This window comes from Pogona vitticeps, chromosome 5 (assembly GCF_051106095.1).
Source record: "Pogona vitticeps strain Pit_001003342236 chromosome 5, PviZW2.1, whole genome shotgun sequence".
Lineage (NCBI taxonomy): Eukaryota > Metazoa > Chordata > Lepidosauria > Squamata > Agamidae > Pogona > Pogona vitticeps.
In genome coordinates, this window is record NC_135787.1 from 14648896 (window position 1) to 14674340 (window position 25445).

The 25445-nt window shown below is 41.3% G+C and overlaps 1 protein-coding gene across 2 annotated transcripts in view; it reads right to left on the reverse strand.

Annotated features, from left to right (window-relative positions):
- Nucleotides 1–204: 204 nt before the first annotated feature.
- Nucleotides 205–25445, reverse strand: part of LOC110080525 (broad substrate specificity ATP-binding cassette transporter ABCG2) — a 44389-nt gene continuing 19148 nt past the window's right edge. For both annotated transcript variants that reach the window (XM_073001978.2, XM_073001977.2), the window contains exons 3-16: nt 23225–23284; nt 22661–22775; nt 22247–22399; nt 20208–20365; nt 19108–19259; nt 17928–18032; nt 15637–15878; nt 11360–11442; nt 10024–10113; nt 9061–9185; nt 7118–7272; nt 5021–5110; nt 3298–3383; nt 205–2090 (exon numbers count right to left, since the gene is read on the reverse strand). In XM_073001978.2, the coding sequence (XP_072858079.1) occupies nt 1943–2090; nt 3298–3383; nt 5021–5110; nt 7118–7272; nt 9061–9185; nt 10024–10113; nt 11360–11442; nt 15637–15878; nt 17928–18032; nt 19108–19259; nt 20208–20365; nt 22247–22399; nt 22661–22775; nt 23225–23284 (1762 nt within the window). In that variant the 3' untranslated portion in view covers nt 205–1942. The remainder of the gene's footprint in view (nt 2091–3297; nt 3384–5020; nt 5111–7117; nt 7273–9060; nt 9186–10023; nt 10114–11359; nt 11443–15636; nt 15879–17927; nt 18033–19107; nt 19260–20207; nt 20366–22246; nt 22400–22660; nt 22776–23224; nt 23285–25445) is intronic.

A 25445-nucleotide genomic window follows, 5' to 3' on the forward strand; every position in this document is an offset into this window, starting at 1 on the left:
TCAGTAGCTGGGCCTGTACAGAAAATACACGTGCACTCTCTCTCTCTCTCTCTCTCTCTCTCTCTCTCTCTCTCTCTCTCTCTCTCTCTCTCTCTCTCTCACACACACACACACACACACACACACACACACACACACACACACACACACACACACACACACACACACACACACACACACACACACACACACACACACACACAATAGATTGGACAATAGCTTTATTACAAAACTGCCCAAAATGACACGACCATGACTCTTCCCTTAACCACATGCTTTTCATACCATCCAGCATGATGAAAACTTGTCGAAAACTACAAAGCACACTTACTATTTTGTAGTATCTTCCTTGATACATAAGGAACAGAGGGAGAGGAGCAATCTTACCACCATATTCTGGGCTCATAATAGGGCAAAGGAGTTGCACAGTATGGAAATATCATACATTAAATTAAAGCATGTAAAACTAATACAGGATGACTGTAATTTGCACGTCAAACATCAAATATATAACAAACAATTATACTTCTGCTGCTTGGTTACGATTTATATATTAAATGCTTTCATTCCTATGATGCATATACAAATTTCTAAATTAAATTTGAGGTGCCCTAATTCACACTCTCCTATATATTTGGGGATGGCAGGAGAGAACAAAGATATTAATATAATGGTGCAATGGCATGACTTACAACGTTCATTTAGTATCAGTGGACAGTGGACCTTGTTTGAAAGGGAAGTGCTGACGAGAAAAATATTCTACCTTTTCCCCCATTCTACTTGTCTATATATGCATCCCCTCCCTTTCCAGAGCACCCTACTTTAAGAGCAAGAATACAAATGTGCCTTTTTATACAGCATGTAGTTAGCCCCTTACATACCAGCTGGATTAGGTCAGCAGATGATGCAATGGCTGAAATGTAGGAGTACAGTAAGCCCATCGAATCGGTGGGGATTTGTTGAGTTAACTCCTCTATTGGCTCCATTGATTCAATGGACCTACTATAGTTGAGGGTAATGATTTCAGCTAGTTGTGTTCAAATTAAATACACACAGAAATTTCATCCATTGAACTGCAGCCAAAGTGACTCCCTAAAGTCAGCCGTAATGTCTGAAAGGGAGAACCTATGGATTATCATACTTTGCAGACTCCATGCTGAGCATCCGCACGGTTGGGGACAGATCCCCATCAGACTCAGCTGTGTTCCTCACTTCTACTGAACACAGGCATGAGGTTCACATGTAAAATGGCTAATCTGTGTGACACTCATCAAAGTAAGAGGAGTAATGATAGCAGTAGCTTATAAGAATTTCTGACCTTCTGAATAAAGATGGTTTACATTTCAAACCCATACATTTCTCACTTCTATGCTTTTTTCTGTTTGGAAGTCCTTGTCAGGGACTCCATCACACCTCAGATTGTGAGGTGAGTCTTGCAAAAAGCCTCTTTCAAATTCTAACAATTATTATCCAGGCAGAGTCAAATACTTTTTGTCGACCTATTTTATCAGGAACATTCAACGAATGATTAACTGTCTCCCACTTCCGTCTATGGAGCTTGCAAGTACGGAGTCTTGATCTGGACATGCCGGTTGAGTGTGGTTTATACATGATATTGGATTTTTAGATTTCCAAGCGAGTGAAGCAGCCAGTGCCACTAACAGGTAAGTCAATATAACAGATGAATAATTGAGTGTATTATAAAGGTAGATATTGGGTAGTGCTGTTTTTTCTTCATTATGTATTCATTTGAGAAATCAAGAATATAAGTGAGACAAGAACAGTCCACTTTATAGCTCAGATTTTCCGCTATTCTGGTGCTTCCCACACGTGTTCCTATGATCCTGTAGGCAAGTGAAGATAGAAGGTGTCGCCTAAAAACACCTGAAGGAAACTAATTGGGGAAGGTGGCTGCAGCTCTTCTGCTTAGGACAAGTTTGTTTTAAGAGAATTTCTTCATTAAACGCAACTTGATATACGAAATGGAAAGGAAAATGACAGTCATGCAAGCGAGCGCAACATGGTTCTGCCACAAGCCCCAGACGGTTGGCTCAATGCCTTGGCTTCTCAGATATTCTTCTCCATTGCACCTACAACAAAAAATACAGGTAGAGGTTCTGAGTATTAATCCTGTATGTAAGGCATTGTAGGCATCCCTCTTGTACACTCTAAATCCACACAATAAATACAGCACAGGAAGACAAGGGAGGAAATCAAGCCCTTTCTTTGAAGAAGACTGTAGCTCAAGTATAAAACATCTGCTTTGCATGCAGACAGTTCCAGATTCAGTCCATGACATTTTCAGACTAGGACTGGGAAAGACTTGTGTTTGAAACCTTAGAGCAGCAAATTCTCAACTTTTTCCCCCATAGCCATAAACACAAAATGAAAGAAATATAGGACGAATCAGGATTGTATCACATAAGAAACCTTATAAGATGATGTGTGTTGTTTCCAGTCTGTGGCCACCTATACACTATGGTTCCCCAGGGGGCTATATGGCCCCCCACCCACCCGTTGAGACTGGCTACCCTGGGTATTACAATATAGCACAGACTAGCATTCATCAACTGGTTAACCTCCAGACGTACTGGAGAACAGTTCCCATTAGTGGCCATGCTGGCTGGGGATGAAGGGAGCTATAATTCAATATATGTGGATGGTGCTGTTTTGGAGGAGGCTGATGAAAGCATCAGGGAGCTCGACTGATCAATAAACTGACAAGAGTACAAGATGTTTCTCCATATTTCATTGGAATATCCAACCCAAGTGCCACCAGCAGTTGGCCATTCTGCATGGAATAGAGCGAGATTAAGACCTTTCCATTTGCCTCTTTATACATCTCTTCAGGTTGGCTTTTCCCCATCTGTTTTTTGTTTGCTCTTCCCCCTAACACAGTACTTCATATTTTTATTTTTAGGTTGTAATTCTGAAAGCAGGACTCATTTTAACACTTGCAATGCACCCAGGAATTCATAAACATAGTTTATACAGTAGTTGTTTGAACTGAAAATGTAGAGACGGTACAGTACAGTTAGACATGGGCTCTCTCCCCCCATGTGTGTACATAAAACGTAATTCTTGCTCAAGAGGTTTGTTTTGGTTTGAGGGCCTCTGAGCTGTTAGCCCCTCATTTAATCAGATTAAGGAATGCACCTTTAATAATACTGCCATAATAGTATGTGATGTCATAAATTAAAACACATCTGTTGAAACAGACGTTAGTAGTCCTCTTGCTACAGAGGTTTCCACCCTACTGTGGTAGGATTAATTAGAATTTAAAAATAACATACTTACATACTACTCTTTATACAGCTGGAATTGGTCAAAGTAGTATTTGAGCAACAGAAATCTAGTCCAACAAATTCATTAATCTGCAGTGCCTTTGAAGATGAAGAACAAAGTAGTTGGTTATAGAAGTCAATGAAAGTTTTTTCCCCCTCATGTTAATTGCCACATGAGCTGGGGTAATTTTTATTTAGATTGTGGTTCATGGGGATGGCTTCAACCAGCACCCAAACTACAGTGTCGATTATAGTCTCTCTCTCTCTCTCTCTCTCTCAAACACACAGTGCATACACACACACACCCTTATCATAGCTGGTACTTAATTTTTTAAATCTTCAGTGTCATTGCTAATAACATAATTAATGCACACTCTATGTAAATCCCAAGAGAGACTGGTTTAGTTGTTACAATATAATTTTACTTTAAAAAGAAAGGGAGGAATCATTTGCATATTGGTTGTTGTGGCTTTTTAGGGCTCTTTGGCCGTGTTCTGAAGGTTGTTCTTCCTGATGTTTCGCCAGTCTCTGTGGCCGGCATCTTCAGAGGACCTCTAAAGAGACTGGCGAAACGTCAGAAAGAACAAACTTCAGAACACAGCCAAAGAGCCCGAAAAACCCACAACAACCGTTAGCTCCCAGCCGTGAAAGCCTTTGTGAATACATTTGCATATTATTTATTTCTTTGAGCTTGTACAGCATAGAGACGAATCATGAAACTGCTTCTCAGATTAGCTCCCTACAGTGTTCACAGGACAGCCTTGCATGTCAGTATCTTTAAGCTTGGGATACCCCCATCCCAGGTCTTTGGGGTGACAACTCCCAAAAGCCGCCAACTAGCATGGGCAGACTGGAAGTGCCAGGTTTTGGGAGGTTTTTGTAAGATGTATTCATGCTCAGTCTATACTTCAACACGGCCATTAATGTTGTTGTCACATGATTTAACTTAGGTGGCAACAGCTATAAGCAAGGAGTACTCCCAAACTACATGTTTGTTTGTTTGTTTGTTTGATTGAGTCTTTCATTTAGTTTCATTTCTATACCCTCCATCTGGCCTAGGGCCACACTGGGCAGTTTACAACACAACATACAACAACGTAATTAAAATACCAATTTGACAAAACTCAAAAAATAAAATAAAATACAAGAACAGTACAATCAAAGTGCATTAAAATACAATTACAGTGGTGCCTCGCTAGACAGTTACTCCGCATGACAGCTTTTTCGCTAGACATTGACTTTTTGCGATCGCTATAACGATTCGCGAAACAATGATTCCTATGGGGGAATTTCGCTGGACAATGTTTGGTCCCTGCTTCGCAAACCGATTTTTGCTAGACAACTATTTTGACAGCTCCCTCCGTGCTCGCAAAGCAGGTGTTTTCAGGACCTAAGCTTCACAAGACAGCGATTTAAACAGCTGATCGGCGGTTCGCAAAGCGGCTTTCCTATGGCCAATCTTCGCTAGACAATGATGATTCTATCCCATTGGAACACATTAAACAGGTTTCAATGCATTCCAATGGGGAAATGCTTTTCGCTAGACAATGATTTCGCTAAACAGCGATTTCAGTGGAACGGATTATCATCATCTAGCAAGGCACCACTGTATATAAACAGATCTAAAGGCTTAAATTGGTTTAATTTGTTTGCCTAGCAACAATGCTCCAATATAAAATACAAACTCTTCCCCTCTGATTAATGTTTTCTATCATGATGCGCAAAGGAACACTTACTGTCATGCCATATCGAGGAATGCTAAAGTACTGAAGCCAAGACAGCCAAGACAGAATAGTGGTCAGATTTACCAACAATCCAGAGAAAATCTGCAGGTGAAACCAAAATTACAAATTAAAACTGCACAGCTTTTATAATTTTTAAACTATTACCATTAAACCGAGAGATAAGCATCAACGGAGACTACCAGAATTGTGTGATTTCTTACATAACCAATTAAATGATTAGTATTATTAAAATTAATATATTCAATACTATTATTGTGGGAGAATTTAATACATACAACAGAAAGCAAGCTGCAGTGCACATCAGGCACATTCTTAACATGTGCTTTGTGATATGCTTAAACACCTTTCCTCTAAGAGATGCAGAAGGTGGTGCTTGTATGTAGATGCTTTCATACAAAGCTCAGCTGAATATCAGGAAAAACCTCTTCACTGTTAGAGCAGTACAACGATGGAACCATTACCTCGGGAGGTGGTAAGTGCTCCAATGCTGAAGACATTTAAGAAAAAATTAGAGAAACCAGCTGCCAGATCTGCTTTGATATGGATTCCTGCATTGAGCAGGAGGTTGGACTTGATTATTCTATGATTGATTCTATTCTGTATCAAGGTATAAAACACATCTAGGCATAACTGACATGCTACCTCAATTTTTCATATTTTTCGGAGAACTTCAGAGAAACACAAGCTGGTTTTGTCATTTTTTGCTTGGGGTAATCCATAAATTGTATATACGTAGCATAAGCTTGCATTTAGCCACAAAATTTGATGTTTGCTAACTATTTGATGAGATAGTTCAAAAGGCACATTTCAAGTCCTCAGCATTAGAGAAGTGCAAAAATGTAACAGTGGGATACTTCTGGTAGCATGTATAGGAGAAACAAGAGACCATTACTACCTTTAAACACTGCTGAGAGAAATATGAGGACTTTCTATGAAATGGTATTGGCTATAAATCAGTTAGTTCATAAGAGGATTTTGATCTAACAAAAATGGTTCCCAACCTTAAGTCTGCAGGTGCCTTTGCCACTAGCTGTTCCGGACAGGATTTCTGGGAGTTCCAGTCCAAGAACATCTGGGGATTCAAAGCTGGGAAGCACAGATCTAACACATGGATAGAGAACTAAACTTTTGCAGAAAGTTGCACTTGGCACAAAGACGCCAAGGCCTGCAAATTTGCATTCAGCAAAAACACAAAGATAGTCAGTTTTTGTAGGATCACAAATTGTGGATTCATCTCCCCTTCTCATCAAGCCTGGGACATTATAGATGTTTACCAAACATCTGTTTTTACCTTGGAATTTTCCTAGCCATGAAGTGGTTGAATTTTTTTCATATGCCACGAGATTGTGTTTTAACTGGTTTGTTTTATTGTGTGCAACCTCTTGAGCATTGTACAAATGAGAAATGATATAAAAATACAAATACTTCTAATAAATAAACAAATGATAGATGAGTAGCAGGATTCAGTCCTACTGCACACAAATCAAGTTCAGAGTTAACAGTACCTCTGAATGTGTACGTATATATCAACTCTAGTTTTGCCATAGAAGTCCTAGCACTCTTGTTACCACTGTTTTGCTAAACAGGACACCTGTTTTTGTTTGTTGGGTTTCAGGTTTTACATCCCCACTAGGAGCTCCTGGATACCTCCTCACATAAAAGCCAGGAAAATTAAAGCGCTCAGGATGCTACTCAAGAGCTTTGACTCAAACAAATTCTAGCCTGATTGCACAGGGATGAGCCAGCTTGTGCTTCCTACTAGTGCCTCCATCAACCTGCAACGCTGGTCAGCTCTACTTCAACTTCCCATGGAGAATTCCAGTGTTACATTATTTTCTTGCTGGGATTATTCCACAGTTCATATATTGGCAGACAGGTGCTAGTCACCCATAAAGTGCAGAACCCATCCAAAATGGTAGCATACTTCTCCACAGGTGACTGCATCTTAGTGGAGACAGGAAGTATTTCTCGTTGTACATGGTGATGGCTGGTTCCAGCCAGATAGGTGTAGCCAATTGGCTGCAAGCCAAGCCACAATTTAGTTTCCCACCTGCTTCAAAATCAGAGGACAAAAGTAAGTCTACTCACTATCATAAAAACAAAGGAAATGGTCATGAGTAGATTAGCTACAGCCACCACGCTTTGTCCTGTGGCTATAGCAAGTGCCATAGCGGTAGCTGTATAAGATACCATCATCAAGGTAAACATCATGATAAAGAAGGCAGCTGCTGTTGGTTTCAGACCTTTGAAAACAGAAAAAGGAAGGTGTTAATATGTGTTCTCTGTGAAATATTTCACTAGCACTACACTCCTGGTTATGCTGCTATTACAGAGTATGCCAAATGGATTAGGCAAACTGTGATTTCATCAAGATACCTTTTTACTTTTCATCCTGCATGCATCTGGAGAAAAATGTTTGGTGTTTGGGATATCACCCAAGGGGATAATGGGTACCAAGTCCCTTGTTTGCATTTTCCTCCTTTCTCTGTCTGCCTAGTAAAGAAAGAAGTTTGGAAGAAAACCAAAAGATTCTCCTTTCGAATGAATACAAGGTTCCCTGGAGAGCTTGGTCCCTTCTATTCACACTGAAAAGGAACAAAGCATGCAGGTGCAAGGCCCACTCCTGACCTGAGTGTGGTAGAACGTCTTGGAAGCAACTGGGTATAATTCAGCATTCATTGATTCAGATACATGTCTTTGCATGGAAAGGAGAAGGTAGAGAGAAGTGCCCCAGGTTTCCTAGATTGTACTTGAAAATTGAAATTTATAATTTTATGATTTTATATATTTTTATACTGTTTTGTTTTATTTTGTAAGCCGCCCCGAGTAGACATGGTCTAGAGGGGCGGGGTAAAAATCAAATAAATAAATAAATAAATAAATAAATAAATAAATAAATAAATAAATAAATAAATAAATAAATAAATAAATAAATAAATAAATAAATAAATAAATACTTTACTTGCTGTGACCTACACTGGCTTTCCTTTAACCTTAGATTGTGATCTTAGGGTTGCTGTTGCCACCACTCCCTACTCACGTATCCTTCTTGATCTTCTCTGGGAAAAGACAGAAGAGATGTCTTGTCTTTGTTCTTGAGAGATGAAGGGAGAGCCAAAGTTTCCTACAGTCTCATGTTAGTTAGCTAGAACTAGGATTCCTACCATCTTTCCTCTGTTTGTTTGTTCATTTGTTTGTTCATTCGTTCGTATCCCACCTTCCTCCTAAAGGATCCAAGGTGGCTTACAATATTAATATATTTCTCAGCAAAAGCTTTCTTAGAACAAGAAGCATGGATGTGATTTCTTTCCAAAGGCAGAGAGGTGCGGAACTAACCATTCAGATATTCAGAGGCAGATTCCAAACTTAACTTAGCTACTGGTTGGTGCTGTTTGCTCTGCCAACCTGGGCCATGTTTACATCTGAGCACACCCAATTAATAATAATAATCTTAGAACTGCAGAGCTGGAAGGGACCTAATGGATCATTGAATCCAGCCCCTGTCAAGGAGGCACAGTCGGAGTTGAACTTCCAACCTCTGGCTCTGAAGCCAGATGCCCAAACCATTGGGCTCTCCGATTAATGAAGTAGGATTTAGACTTATCCTCTAGATTCACATTTCACATTCTATCCATAATCATAGGTGCTAACAACAAACTCAGTTCTCCAAGTCTGGATCCTTCTACAGCCAAAATTGCACCATTTACATACAAGAAGTAGGTAACAGCAGACGTGGAAAAATCCCAGGGTTTGTACAAGTACAAAAGTACTGTAGGAAAAAGGGTGGGTGAAATCTCCAAAACAACCCAAAAATAAACGAACAGGCTCAAAGGCTATAGAATACCACATGTCTATTTTGAATGGGAAATGGGAGGAATTAGAGAAGTGGAAAAGAAATGCAATGGAAGTGTGTGTGGACGGATGGATAGTTGGAAGAATGAATATGAACACTCAATGTTGCAATATTTTGTTGCAGGACCCTACCCCACCTCTGGGCCACTGCTGTCCAGTGTCAAGAACTATATACTTGCCTATCATGAAATAAACTATGCAAGTGAAGAAGATGCTCGGTAGTGTCCTCATGGGTATTAAGTCAGCCATCAGCTTAGAGAAGTAGTATGCAGAAATTCTGTAATATCCACTGATATACTCATGGCTGAAACAGAATGGCAAAGTATTACCAAATAATATTACCAATATGAACAGCATAATTTGCAAAAGCATTTATGTCTGCTCACTCTGAGAAGTCAGCCTATCTTGTCATGTTGAACATGAAACCATTTTTAAAAGACCCAACCTAGGAAACAGGGGCTGGGTACTTCCACACTACAGACTTCATCTTGTTTAAAGAAACTATTCTTCTCTGGGATGCCTGGAAATTGTAGTATGAGACAGACTGAGAGGAAAGTTTGTCTCAGATAATCTGGGACTCCACTAAACTATGATCCCCTGGATTCTTCTGGTGGAAACGATGACAATCACAAATGTCACAGATCATACTATATGTTCGTAATACAGAGAGAGAGACACTGATACAAGTGCAAAGTTGTTATACTTTAAAAGAGTAATTTCTAAACATTCCCAGATGTTCTTGGACTACAACTCCCAGAAGCCCTTCTAAGCATAGCCAATGATCAGGGCTTCTTCAAAAACCTCTGGTGTCCTGTACTTTCTTTCTCAGTCCTATCGTTTTGCTTCATCTTTATCCCAATTTTAAAAAATGGTTCTATATGTGTTCCTCACCCCTCTGGATAATGTTTCAAATGGCTAAGCATACTAACTAGGTTTGCCTATGAACCCACACCGATGCTCAATACAACTTCACAGACGCTTCAGGGAAACTACACGCCAGTGAATGGCTGACAGACTGTGATTATAAACAAGATATTTTCTTGCAGAATACAATTTTTTAGGATTACAATCTAAAAAGCCCTTTCTCAAACAGTGATGCTAATCAACAGCCCCCATTATTTGCTCAGCAAGATCATACTTACATAAATATCTTCCTCTCTACAATGAACAGCTCAATAGCAGAGATGCTGCTGAAACACTGGTTCGTAGTCATGAAAAACATGGCGCCAACTCTATGGAAAAATAAGGACTGGCATAAATCAATCAGTTATACTAGATCAGCATTTAAAAAATAATAATAATGTGATATCAGCTTCAAGGGTTTATTTCCCTCTCCTTTCCTTCTTAATGATGACCATTATGCATATGTTTAACCCCCCCCCCAAAAAATGTATTTGTTTTCAAACCATGAGACACACATTACCTGGTTTCACGAGACAGAGCAGTGAGATACCAGCTGGCTGGCAACTCTGTTCAATTTAAGAATGGAGGAAATGCTGAGACTAGAGATGGGGGTATTTGTATTCTTATACGAATATGAATATCCCCGCACAGGTGGAAATAACAAGGGTCCACTAACAATTTCGGCACTGCTGCCGGCTCCGTAGAGGCTTCCTTTTGCGCTGTTCTCCGCAATGAATTAGCCACTCTCCAACGTAGCAGAGAGGCTTGTCATCCCTGCCAGGACTGGGTAATCGATTGAGGACAATGGCGTGATAGGAAGCCGGCAGCAGTGGCAAAATCGTAAGTGGACAGTGCAGCCCCATGGGGCCGGACCCTCGCTATTTCCACCTGTGTGGGGTTATTCGTATACAAATACCCCCATCTCTAGCTAGGACTATTAAAGGTTATGCTCTAAAGTGGTAGAACTGTACAGTGGTGCCTCGCTTAGCGAGCGCACCGTATAACGACGAATCCATATAGCGATCCCCTTTTTCGGGATCGCTATACGGAGCACCCAATCGCCGCACTCGCATTGCGACGATTGGGGAGTCCGGCGGCCATTTTGGAGCCGCGTTCGGCGGCTCCAAAATGGGCGCCGGATGACCCGAAATGGCCCCGCGCTGTGTTTTCGCGCCCTCGGCAAGCAAGGGGAGGGCGCGAAAATGCGGCGCGGGGCCATTTCGGGTCCGTTTTGAAGCCGCAAAACAGCTGTTTTGCGGCTTCAAAATGGCCGCGGACGACCCGAAATGGCCCTGCGCGGCGTTTTCGCGCCCTCCCCTCGCTTGCCGAGGGCGCGAAAATGGCTGCCCGGGGCCAGGAAACTTCTCTAAGTGGGAAGTTTAGGGCCGATTTGGAACGCATTAAATGAAGTTTAATGCGTTCCAATGGCTTTTTACTTCCCGCTTAGCGAAGATTTCACATAGCGAAGGTTAATCCGGAACGGATTAACCTCGCTATGCGGGGCACCACTGTATTTGAATCCTCAGTGGGTTGAAGCTTCCTCTAGACTGCACCCACAGCCGCCACATTACTCACCTGTTCTGCATACCGCTAGCATCATCTTTTGCATCAAAGAATATAGCCCCTACGATTAATCCCAGGAGAATTGTAACAAATAGCTGAAAGTTAAACAAAAGAGTGTAACACAGTAGTGTTATTTTACAAATAATAATGATGCAAAAATCACTAGAATGTCAACTACAAGATTATATAGAGATAACAGTTTATGAATGAGCCTATGGTAAAAGTGATACCAGAGACATTTTTATGACGCATTCATCTTACATAACCTACAGAATTTTATGGGATCCCACTTCCTGCATGGTTTTCTTTTACACACACACAAATACACACACTCCTCTGTTCCTGACCAGAAAAAAGGGGAGTAGCTACACAATGACCTCTCACTGGATGGCACTGGGAGCTGTACATCTGAAAATATCTTAAATTACATACATTCTAGAAATCATGGCTGGTATCCTTTTTGATTTATCATGTGTGCAACAGCAGTCATGGAAGCAGCCATGGCTATTTTGGCAGGTGCCTGTTTTGTGCCAATTGTGTGCATGGTTACACAATCCATCACATAACTAGGCACTCATTTCATTTGATTTCATTACTTATACCACACCTTTCTCTCAAAGAGGACCCATGGCAGCTTATATATATGACGGATTTTTGTTTAGTTGTTTAGTTGTGTCCGACTCTTCGTGACCCCATGGACCAGAGCACACCAGGCCCTCCTATCTTCCACTGCCTCACAGAGTTGGGTCAGATTCATGTTGGTAGCTTTGGTGACATTGTCCATCCATCTCGTCCTCTGTCGTCCCCTTCTCCTCTTGCCTTCACACTTTCCCAACATCAGGGTCTTTTCCAGGGAGTCTTCTCTTCTCATGAGATGGCCAGAGTATTGGAGCCTCCACTTCAGGATCTGTCCTTCCAGTGAGCATTCAGGGTTGATTTCCTGCAAAATGAATAGGTTTGATCTCCTTGCAGTCCAGGGGACTCTCAAGAGTCTCCTCCAGCACCACAATTCAAAAGCATCAATTCTTCGGTGGTCAGCCCTCTTTATGGTCCAGCTCTCACTTCCCTACAAAGCTATGGAAAAACCATAGCTTTGACTATGCGGACCTTTGTCGGCAAGGTGAGGTCTCTGCTTTTAAAGATGCTGTCGAGGTTTCTCATCACTTTCCTCCCAAGAAGCAGGCGTCTTTGAATTTTCGTGGCTGCTGTCACCATCTGCAATGATCATGGAGCCCAAGGAGGTAAAATTTGTCACTGCCTCCATATCTTCCCCTTCTATTTGCCAGGAGGTGATGGGACTAGTGGCCATGATCTTAGTTTTTTTTAATGTTGAGCTTCAGACCGTTTTTGGTGCTCTCCTTTTTCACCCTCATTAAGAGGTTCTTTAATTCCTCCTCACTTTTTGCCATCAGAGTGGTATCATCTACATATGTGATGTTGTTGATATTTCTTCCGGCAATCTTCATTCCGTCTTGGGATTCCTCCAGTCCAGCTTTTTGCATGATGTGTTCTGCATATAAGTTAAAGAAGCAGGGAGAGAATATATAGCCTTGTTGTACTCCTTTCCCAATTTTGAACCAATCAGTTGTTCCATATCCAGTTCTAACTATTGCTTCCTGTCCCACATATAGATTTCTCAGGAGATAGATAAGGTGGTCAAGCACTCCAATTTCTTTAAGAACTTGCCATAGTTTGCTGTGATCCACACAGTCAAAGACTTGCGTAGTCAGTGAAACAGAAGTAGATGTTTTTCTGGATCTCTCTGGCTTTCTCCATAATCCAGCGCATGTTAGCAATTTGATCTCTAGTTCCTCTGCCCCTTTGAAATCCAGCTTGTACTTTTGGCAGTTCTTGGTCCACATGCTGCTGAAGCCTACCTTGGAGGATTTTGAGCATAACCTTGCTATGATGGATAGCACCATATATATGAACTGATAGGCAATGGACAGCATTGGTATTCACCCTCACTTGGACCCCAGCCCTGGCAATTCTGTAGCAGAGGGTTCAGTGGTGAAGAAGCTATTAGAGAAAGGGAAAGTTGTTGAAGACACGCAGAGAAAGAGGGAAATTACAAGTTGAAAAGTGTACTCTAAAGGTAAAGGGAACAGCTTGTAGAGTTCAGGGAAAAGTTAGAAGAAATACATTTGTAGAGAAACCGAATGTTTGACAGTCAACCAGCCTAGCGTTATTCATGTTTTGTTCACCTTGAAAATAAAGTTTAATTGTTTGGGTTTTAATGGCTACCTGAGCCATTATTTGGTGCAGGGAAGCTACTAGATTCTAGTCATAGTCCAATGAACTGTATAGAACACACAACCCTATTCTTTGGTTGAACTTTCTTATTTTCTTTGAGAGCCCTGGGATAAGACCTGAAGGACAGAAATAAATAAAGTCCCCGGCAAATAAGAAGTGTCTGAAAAGGGGACATGTGGTTACAAATGAATTGAGACCTTCTCAGGGCCTAGAAAAGTAACTTTTTTGGACTGCAACCTCCAGCATCCTCCAGCCAGCACAGCCACTCATTCTTGGAGTTGTACTTCAAAAAAGTAACTTTTCCAAGCTCCAAACTTTTCAATAGTGTTTAAAAGTTTGCCTCAATTAGCCCTAGGCTGCAAGCTATTGAGACTCCATTTTGGGCAGGAAAACATATTGGTCTAGCCTTCCTGGAATAATTAAGAGTGCACATGTGGATAACTCAAAATGCAACCAAGATGATGGTGTCAGGCAGTTTAGTTCCTGTTTGAAAGACAGGACAGGTCTTGAACCTTAACACCGAAAGGCCCTCCATACATGGTACCGCGGTGCTAAGAACCTTGTCGAAAGGACCAAATGTCAGGGATAATCCAAAGACTAAGCCAATTGTAGTGGAAAACAAGGATCATAGCAAGACCAGTTTGAGAAGATTATCCAAGAGGGCTCAATGGAGTATGGAGCATTTAGAGACTGCATTTCAAATCCATCCTTAATGAGGATAGGGAGATCAAACCAGTGTGGGCATGGGAGGGAGTCAAGGCCATTAACCTTGGAAGATTATAAAGCTCTCAAGGGCATAATTCTTGTCACAAGGTCAAGCTTTTACAAAGCAATTAAGAGGGATCTCCATTATATCAACATACACACAGAATCAAAGACCCTGGCTTCAGGTTTCTAAGGAGATTTCTGCCCTGCAGAAAGCAAAGGTTTAACAAGATAACAAACAGAGCTAATTGTGTGTATTTTGTAGAGCCCCACCTCTAGGGACCAAATAGACCTGGTGCCTGCTGAATTTTATTTTTTTTAAGGCAGGGGGCAGCTTAACACTTTACCTGCCTGCAACTTTTCCACTCTGCTGTCTTGCAATAGAAATTCCAAGGATATCCAAGTGTCTGATATATAAATACTGGGGCACAGAGGATGTGGGGATGAGAGCAGCATATGGGAGAGGGTTAGGCATCATCTCTCACCACCCCTGTTTTTCCTTTCTAGGTCATTCTTTTCCGATGCCATCTTTGTTAGAGGGCATATCTATTTCTAATGTCAAATATCTGTCAAACATCAGTTTCTCTTGTACATCCCTCTTGCCCACATCATACAAACTGATTCTTAGGAGATCTTTCTCCTGGGAGCACACTGGAGAGTATTCTAATTATTGGTAGTAATCTGAATGCATATGATGGCATGCCAAAGGAGTGGTTCACAACGAGCGGGTAAACACAGGACTGATAGGATACAGAAGGAGTCCAGAGCAGGATGCCGGGTTTTCACAGCTATAATGATTACTTCATTAATTACTTCACTGTTTATGTCCTCTGTACCTGCAGAATTCAATTTCTTACTGACCTATCAGTAGAAGAAACCTCACTGTTATCAATCTAGCAGTAACTTTGATAACTTTGTTTCTTCTAACTTTCTATCCACTCTTCTTACCAACTTGCTGTAAAAGCTAAATATAGTAACAGTGATAGTTGCTTGTAAATACACAAACATCCTTCTCTCATGCACACAAAAGTAGAGACATAAGCCACCAAAGAGTGAGAAACTCTGCTTAGAACATATGCAAAGACTGCAAGAGAAGGGGGGGGGGAACAATAGTCTCAGACTGCAGCAATGCCTCAACATCTATTGCAGTTTTGCAAAACTTTTTAATATCACACAGACAGCATAGTCAATCGTGTCAACAACATCAGAAGGCAACTTAATCTCTCACAGATCAAGGAGGGGAAAATGCAATTTCTTTTCCTTGGCTGTGAGGACAAGACAAGCAAGGATTCACATTGTTAGGCAAGGTATTTTTAAATGATTAGAATCACCTGTGCTATGGATGCTTGTGGATTGCCCACCAAATTTTTGAATGTGCGCTTGGAGACCCATTTAAGCTGGTGCCAGAAAGATGTGGTGTAGGTGATTTCTCGGAAGACAGTCTCCTTCTGGTTTCCTGAAGACAACTTTTCCAAGTCTGCTTTGGTTTCTTGGTAGTAAACAGAGTTGATATATTCCTCGGCTAATTTCTCTGCCAATGTCTTATCACGGCTGATGTGCTCATCAATATTCTCTGCATAGTAAAGAGCAAGGGGAAACTTTGTTATATTTATTAAGATCTCTGGGTTTGAGAGGAATTATATTCAAGTGATTTGCTTCTTCCTTAGGGGTTGATTTTGTCCTTTCATTGAGTGAAATAAGCCATTACAGAATTACTTGCTCTACCGAATGTTCTCCTGCCAACCTAGCAGTTCGATAGCATGTTAAAATGCAAGTAGATATGGTAAATAGGGAAGGAAATGATGTTCTGTGTCTAGTCGTGCTGGCCACGTGACCACAGAAACTGTCTTTGGGCAAACGCTGGCTGTATGGCTTGGAAACGGGGATGAGCACCATGTCCTAGAGTCAGACATGACTGAACTAAATGTCAAGGGGAACCTTTATCTTACTGAATATTAGAAAATATTGGTAGAAACCTGTACCTAACTGTGAAAATAGTTAACACCAATTCAAAACTACTAGTTGGATAAAGCTATAAGCAAGACTCTCTGTATATGTGAATCCTGGGGGACTGAATATATTGAGCAGCTTTTAACTAGGAATATAGGACAGGATGTGGGCTTTCAATGGCTTAAAAATAAATAGGAAATAAGAAGAAGAAACAATACATAAATAGCACATCAATGACAAAATGCCAAGAGGCAAATAGACAACCTGACAATATATGTCCATTAGCACGTTAGTGGAACAAAATGGAGTCATTTATCTGTCCTTATATGTTAAGAGCTTGCTGGTATAGGAAAGTCCCCAGTTTGTCACAAAATGTTAACAGGAAATCTTGGAGGTCATTACGCTCCTATAGGTTCAGATAAGGCCAGGGTAATTTTAAAGCAGCCACAGTCTACTGCTAGCTCATGTTCATCTTACAAGCTATGAAGACATCTAGGTCCTTGTTGAATGTAGGACATGGTAAAAGAAGAAGCCCTGTCAGATGGTCATATAGGCCGAAATTCAGATTATTAACAGCCTGCATAGCAGCTCCACCCTGTCATTGTTGTTATGTGCTGCCAAGTCAGAACTGACTTATGGCAACCCATATAGGGCTTTCAAGATAAGTGAGCCTACAGGTCTTGATAAACATTCCCAAAAATGCAGATCCATATAGTAGAAGGCAGTCTTCGAGGTTTTCTGATCCCACATCATTTAGAAATTAAAAAGTAATAATCACTTGGTCTTCAGCTCCAGCAATGAATTACTCATTCTGGTGAAAGGGTGGAAAACATGCAGTTCGAGGACCACATGTGAGCACCAGGTATTTTTGCAGCTGACAAGGCTGTCCCCTGCTTGTTGAGTTTTTGTTGCTATTGTTGCTTTAAAAACAAACAGACAAGGAGAATTACAGTTCCTGAAGCTTCCAGGAAATACAAGTTCAAGGCAAGTTCTACCGTTTGTTAAATTAAGATAACCTTTAAAAAAATGCCCTGGATTTCCAGTGACTTCCTCTGCTGAATTTCAGTGGTCCAGAGCAGACGCTTCAATTGTTCAGTAAGGAGAAGATGGGCCTGGATCTTCTAAAGTGATCCATTTGTGATCCAGTGTATGAATGCCAATACACTGGAGGTTCATTGGTATATAGCTGAACACTCAACCTGCTCTTTCAAAGGGTATGATTTCTGCTTTGACATATGCCCTGTACAGATACATTTTCTAATATGATGGCATCACCAAAAGTGATTTCTCTGTGATACAGCCAACTAACACAAAAACACATCATTTCATCATGTCACAAGGCAATGACTCGGAAACAGCGAGGGCCATTCAGTTTCACCTCTCTTCACAATCCAATTCAATGGCATGCCATTAAAAGTTTCATGTTCTCGACAATAATCCTCCTAGAAATATAATCCTCCTTTAAAACTGTATAGACTCCCAGTTGTTTCTAAATGTGTGTGTGTGCGTGTTTTCTTAAGATAGAAGAGAAGGGAGCTTTGTTTATTTCTACTCTTAAATTTTGGAGGTGTATGGGATGGAAATGAGGCCCCAATGAGTTGAAATGGGATTTGTTCCCAGACTTGATGAAGTTCTCTGCAAGTCCTCTAAAAAGAAACGGTGTTTTGCCTACCTATGTCTATTTCTTCACTCTTATTTGAAGTCACAGCAGTTGAATCTCCATTAATGACATCCAGAAAGAAATCAGCAGGATTGTTGTACGATTCACACTCATAACCTGCAAAGAAGTACATTGCTCCCAGTGATTTGACAACTGGTAGAAAACATATCACACAACACATAAGATAATGCCTTAAATTCCAGGAGGCTGGAACAGGTGACCTTTTGCGATCTCTTCCAAATCTATGATTCTGTGGCCACCACATAATCCACCAACACTATACTAGGATAGCTGAGGCACCGGGAATCATTCTAGATCGCGGTGACTCATTTCCCTCCAAATTTTATCCAGACAGAAGCATATTTTGGCCACATTTTAGAGGATTATTGAAATACAAAAGGTCATGTGGTGCATTTCTCCCAAGATTGTACCACAAGGAAGATTCCAAAGGGTCAAATCAAGGATCCTTCTGTTTCAAACAGTGGCCAACCAGATACCTTTTGGAAGCCTAGAAGCAGGCCATGTAGAGGTAGCTAGAAAGTGACCTAAACCATGAATAACTAAAAGAATTGACTCTGTTGCTTTTTGGCACCATGTATTATTCAGAGGCACAAAGGGGAAGGCCTGCAATTTTGAATGTTCCTTGTACCGAAAACTCCAGCTGTCAATCAAACGTCATTATATAGCTGTTCTATCTTTTTTCTTAACTAATTATTTTGCTGGAAGGGAAAAAAAACAGAGGAAGTGATGGGGAAAACAGGAATGATTCCATATTTATTATTAGTTATTAGTTACATTCCTATCCAATCTGTCCTCCAGTGGGCGCATGGGTCTGCTGCTCTCTACTTTGTCCTCGCAATAACTCTGTGAGGTAAGTCGGATTGAGAGAGAGTGACCGGTCCAGAGTGACAAGATCACCACCAGTGTCATGGCTTGGTGGGGACTAGAATTGTGGACCTTCCAGGTTTTCCAAGTCCTTCTAAACACACTATCTTACAAACAGGAGATGACAGTGATTATACACCGCCAATAGCAAGGGGAGAGATCCATACTACTGAATGCAGGGTCCAGAGCTGCCTGAGAAGACGAAAAGACCCGGGGGGGGGGGGAGAGATGGTCTGTTCCCAGATCATCCATCATTCAGCTCTCTGTGTCCCATTGTTATTCTAAAGACAGCCTTCTGAAAGCTTACCAATGGACTTGAAGTATTCTAGGGCATTCTGAGCTGGTCCATGATAGAGCATTCTTCCTGCAGCCAATAAGGTCAGCTTATCAAAGAGCCTGAAGATGGAGTAGCGGGGTTGATGGATGGAAAATATTATTGTTCTTCCTTGCCTGGCCATCCTGCACACAAGAAGAGGCAGCCACGAAAAATATACTAAGGGACGAGAGACACACACACCTCTTTCCCCATCCCCTTTTGTGCCTTTTTGATCCACCAGCAGGTGCATCAAAACCCAGATGTGCATCTCTGCAGCCTAACACATCTCTCTCTGACCTCACGTTGAGAAGTTGTTACATCCCTCTCTTATTCCCAAAAAAGCTCCAGGAGGCATTACTGATTTTTTTTTCATTTTATGTTGCAACAACCCTGTGAGGTAGAGCAGGCTAAGAGAGAATGAGGGATCTAAATCCATTTACTAGCCTAAACTGCCTGCATTCTGATTATCTTAGGAGGCCTTCCCCCCCCCCATTAGACCTCCCATGTACGTTCCTCCTCCAGAGTCCATCCAACATATGGTAATTACTTTGCCATGCACCTGTTTTTTCTCTCCCCATTTTCTCTAAATTTAATGACACTTCACTTGGAATCCAACCGATGATTTAAGCTTGCTCAAGGAAAATCCCCTAAATTGTAGTAGCAAATTGCTGCTCAGGAATGAGGTTTCCTTTGTGGCCCTGGGTGCTGCTGACTGATTTCATGATCAGGCACAGGCTCAAGAATACAAAAAGCAACTCATTAAGGAGCTTCCATTGGCTTCCACAACTTGTGTGATTCCTCTCATGCCAGCATAAATCACTGCTAGGATTCCTGGCCACTATTGTATTGTCGTATGTTCAATCTGGAAACTGTCTGCAATATCACTTACACATGAAGGAACAGGAACAAGTTTAAATACATGCTTTTAAAATTGGCCGAGGAAGCTTTTAAACCAAGCTATCCTTAGTCCAATACAAACACTTCCCCTTAATCATAGTGGTTCACATAAGAAGCCCATCTTGGAAATGCAGCATTTTTTATTCAAATTGAGGACGTCCGCTTCTTCCAAACACAGTCAACCCAGCTGTTACCTTTTCAGGAGCAGCAGGACAGCATTACTTGTGCTGGAATCCAGTCCAGTGGTAGGCTCATCTAAGAACAAGATTCCAGGATCAGTAATGAGCTCCATTCCGATATTGGTCCTCTTTCTCTCTCCCCCAGAGATCCCACGAATGAACTGGGTTCCAACCTAATGCAAGACAAAAATTTTCCCTGGTGTTTTCTGATTATGCCTTGGAAACACTTTCAGGTGCCACAGTATTTGTGTGTGTGTGTGTGTGTGTGTGTGTGTGTGTGTGTGTGTGTGTGTGTGTGTGTGTTTTAAATTTTTATCTGGATATGCTTGCACAGACTAACACGTCTATTTTGAGGAGACAGCCTGGCCATGCCTCCTCCCACATTGTATCTTTCGCAGTTATAGCGCTGGGTGTGAAGAGAAGAATAGTCTTGCTCATGTGTAGGCACTATGCCAGTGATTCCAAACCTTGGTCCCCCAAGTGTTCTTGGACTAAAACTCCCAGAAGCCTTCATCAATAGCTGTGTTGGCTAGGTTTTCTGGGAGTTGTAGTCCAAGAACATCTGGGGGCCAAAGTTTGGGAACCACTGCTCTATATAAAGGCAAGATCTCCAGTTTTCCCTGGTTCTACACATGCACAGGAACTCCTCCTTTTCAAATCCAGTATTGTAAAAGTGAAAAATGCAACAACAGAGGGGATAAAGCTAGATGCTTTCCTCTATGCTCATTTGTAGCGCTGAGTTGCCTACTGCCTGAAGAGGGCTTTGTTCTAATCAAATTGAAAGCATCAATTACCAGTATTCAGTTATGCTTATAAAACTAGTTCAGCCTTCAGTGCCATCAGGAGGAAACATTCAACTATCAGAAACACGGGACCATACCACTGAAGGGACGAGGTGGAACAGAACGAAGCAAAATGAAACAGATGGTCACAAAGAGATGCCGATGCTCACACACTTTTGAACAAAGGTCAGTCAGGGAAAGCCTGTTTCAAATGACATTTAATCCCAAAGTAGATACTCTGTCAACTAGATCAAATTTACATACCCTATAATCTCATTATTCTAGAATTTATCTGAGTATTACCAGCTTCGGTGAATATCCTACCTTGAATATCAGGAAAAACCTCCTAATTCTTAGAGCAGTATGACAGTGGAACCAGTTACCTCAGGAGTTGGTGAGTGCTCCAACACTGGAGGCAAGTAGCATTCAAGAAAAACTTAGATAATCATCTGGCAGATATGCTTTGAATGTATTCTTGCATCAAGCAGGGGGTTGGACTTGATGGCCTTGTAGGCCCCTTCCAACTTCACTTTTCTATGATTCTAATTTCCCACTCAGAACCCCTTGCAGTGAAGAACAAATAAAATTCACTAGTCAACTGGATTACACAGAAGTAAGACCTGTATAGTTCCATCAGTAGAAAGGCCAGACATGAAGACTCAATCTGGTGCTCTACAACCCCACCCAAATCAGCTCTAGCTCCAGGCTTCACACACTCTTGAGCAGATCCCTACATCTTAAGGAGGCATCTTACACTAAATGAGTCTGATGTCTGCCACCTAGTGACTGAAATGGGACTGTAAAACTATAGGTAGATTTTAATTAATTGACATTGATCAATCTGTTTTTAAAACAAAAAAAGCACACATCTTCCAAATCCCCATAAGATCATGTTGAATGCAGAGGAGAGATAACCACACATGCACACACAAGCATGCACACATCCCATCTTATTGTGACTTCTGCAAAACTCTAAACTGAATGAAGATCTTATAGCTGTTCATCAGTCTATAATCGACTGAGAACTAATTACCTAGATGTAAACTAATGAAGAAAATATCTACTACACTATTGTGGGAGAGAGTGCAGAACACACATATTAACACTGGACTTTTCTGTTCTTTGAAATATCAGTATAACATTACATAATAATATAGACAGCGGAAGTTAACTTTTTTCTACTACAGTTCTCAGACTCCTCCACTAGCACAGCTGGGGCATTCTGGGAGCTGTAGTCCGAAACGCCTCCCAAGCTCTTTACAAATCTATTACCTTTGAATCGGCCACCTTTGTCAAGCCCAGTTCATTGATGATCTGGTTTATCCTTTCGTCCTTTTCTTTCTGTTTCACAGTACTTGGAAGTCGGAGGGCTGCGGAGAATTGGAAGTTCTCCCGGACAGTCAAGGTTCCCATCACTACATCATCCTGAACAATTGAAGGGAAAATTTTAAGCTTCTTCTAGATGTGTGTTTAAAACTGGCAAAGGCTTCAAAGCACACATTAAGCTCCAAGCAAACGTTCTTGGCCTGTGCTCTGCAGCACCAAGAAAAATATACAAGGCATTCAAAGCAAGCATGCACATCTTTGATTCAGGAAATGGGACTGCAAGTCACAACACAGGACACTTCTGATATAGCAGTGGCTTCAACAAATTGTAAGCTAATAAAATCAGAGACAACCCATTACCTGTACAACGTATCCAGAGATGCATTTAAAATTGGAAGGCTGCGGGGCACCGTTAATGAGAACATCTCCACTTAAGCCACGAGGGTCTTTCCTTGCAGCTAAAATGTCTAGCAGTCTAAAAAGAAATAAAACAACAAAAAATATGTTGTCACACCTATTTTTTAAAAATTTTTATTTGATTTTAATTTTTGCTGAGAGACAACTTGATGTGATAGTAATTCAGTAAGGGGTGCGGGTTGAGAGAGTAATTCATTATGCAGCAAACATAGCTTTGGAACCACACAGATTTGGGAAGGGCAGTTTAACTACTCCAGATATCACCTCTCTAAAACTGCTATTTGCATTTCAAAATTTCTGTAGAAATTTATGTATATGATTGCAGCATTACGCTAGAATCATAGGAAGAGACAAATATTCCAGCCAGATAGTCTGTACAATTACCTTATACAGTACAGAGATATATTAAATCAATTGGTCAGTCTGGAGAAATTTCTTTTATTAAAATGAAATGGATTGGTGTTATGATTAAAGTGAACTGCTTTCATTTGTTACTGCAAGACTTACGAAGATTTGCCACAGCCGGTTGGTCCCAGGATTGCATTCAGTCCTGGTCTCATTATTCCACTGCAAAACAATACCAACACATTTCTAGTTAGCTGTTTCATTCTTCGTGCTTTACATTCATTAATCAAAAATAATATCTCAATTTGCTATAACAGAAGAGTCCAGGATTTGCCTGGACCCAGGTCTTTGGGCTGAAAGACAATCTACGTTAAAATGCATTGTGTACAGATGAACCTCATTTTTATCACTGACTTCCAAGTATCTGGGAGAGCTTGTGAATCCAGATTTGGGAAGCTTAAACCTCTTCTGCCCACTAGTTTTTCTCAGGGATTATCCCCATCAATTGGGCTTTTTGAAAAGAAAAAATCAAAAGGTTCCCCTTGACATTTCATCCAGTCATGTCCAACTCTAGGGGGTGGTGCTCATCCCCAAGCCGTAGAGCCATTGTTTGTCCAAAGACAGTTTCCGTGGTCACGTGACCAGCGTGACTAGACACGGAATGCTGTTACCTTCCCACCGAGGTGGTACCTATTTATCTACTTGCATTTACATGCTTTCAAACCACTAGGTTGGCAGGAGCTGGGACACGACTCTTACTCCGTCATGTGGATTCGACGGCTGGTCTTCTGACCCTGCAGTACAGAGGCTTCTGCGGTTTAACCCACAGCGCCACCATGTCCCTTTGGTTTACTCTAACATGTTCCAAAAGCTGCACATTAAAAGGGATTAAAAGGGATATTGAGCAATCTGTGTTTCAGTGAAGCTTGCCCAGTATTACTGAACTGCTTGTCGAGGAGCTCATGGACAAATTCAGCAAGCCATAGAACTCCCCAGAATGTAAGAGCCCTGCTGGATAAATCTAGGACCCTGCTTCTGTTTCAGAATTGCCAACCTGATGACTTTGGGATATCCAGGCATCAACCATGAAGGCAACACCCTGCACCCATAACCAATATTCAAGGTTTGGAAGTATTACCTTTGTTGCACCACATTTAAGACAACATCATCTTAGAACTGCATAACTAAAAGGGACCCTATGGATCATCAAATCCAACCCCCATCAAGGAGACACAGTGGGGAATCAAACTCCCAACCTCTGGCTCCACAGCCAGAGATGTAAACCACTGAGCTATCCAGCAGTTCCTTATATCCAGTTGCCATTCTGGCTACAGGATTCTTAGAGTCGTGGACCAAAACTGTAACTCTTTCAAGCCCTGCAAATTAATTAGGCACTTCTGAAGAAGTATCATCTGTAGGAAGAAAGACTTCATTTCATGAATAGAAAGGGAGAGAATGTTCTTCCTATTTGTGTATCATGTGTATTTTTTAAAGGGTATCATATTTCCTGCACACTCGTCCTCTTGCCACCTGCCAAGTTGGGTTTTTTAAACTAAAAAGCCCCAAATGTTATCATTTTCCCCTTACACATAAAACCATGCAGCTACCTGATCATTTCCGTTGCCCTCTCCTGCAACTTTTCAAATACATTTTAATACCATTTAGACTAAATCCATTGCTTTGATTATTCAAAAATTCCACTTCATAACCTTCTTCAAACAATATAGGTAAAGGTAAAGGTTCCCCTTGACAATTTTTGTCCAGTCATGTTCAACTCTAGGGGGCGGTGCTCATCCCCGTTTCTGAGCCATAGAGCCAGCGTTTTGTCCGAAGACAGTCTTCCGTGGTCACATGGCCAGTGCAATTTAGACACGGAACGCCGTTACCTTCCCACCGAAGTGGTCCCTATTTATCTACTTGCATTTGTATGCTTTCGAACCGCTAGGTTGGCGGGAGCTGGGACAAGCGACGGGAGCTCACTCAGTCGCGTGGATTCGATCTTACGACTGCTTGGTCTTCTGACCCTGCAGCACAGGCTTCTGTAGTTTAGCCCACAGCCCCACCACGTCCCTTTTTCAAACAATATATGTACTGTGAAAAACAAGGAACAAAAGGGAAAGGCAAACAGAAGTGTTTAAAGTATCAGTTTAGAAGGATAGCAGCCATGGACCTACAGATGTTCTGTGGAACATTATGGTTAACATCACCCGACTGGGGCATCTTGGGAGATATAGTCCGGAAAAGGTAATAATTCCAACTCCGTTCACGACCGCTGTTTTCATAACACATGTTTTTCTATGGTGTGCTGTGTAGCTGATGATTAACAATTGCTTTCATAACTCATTGTTTCAGCTTATATAACTGTGTGCTATGGAATATTATG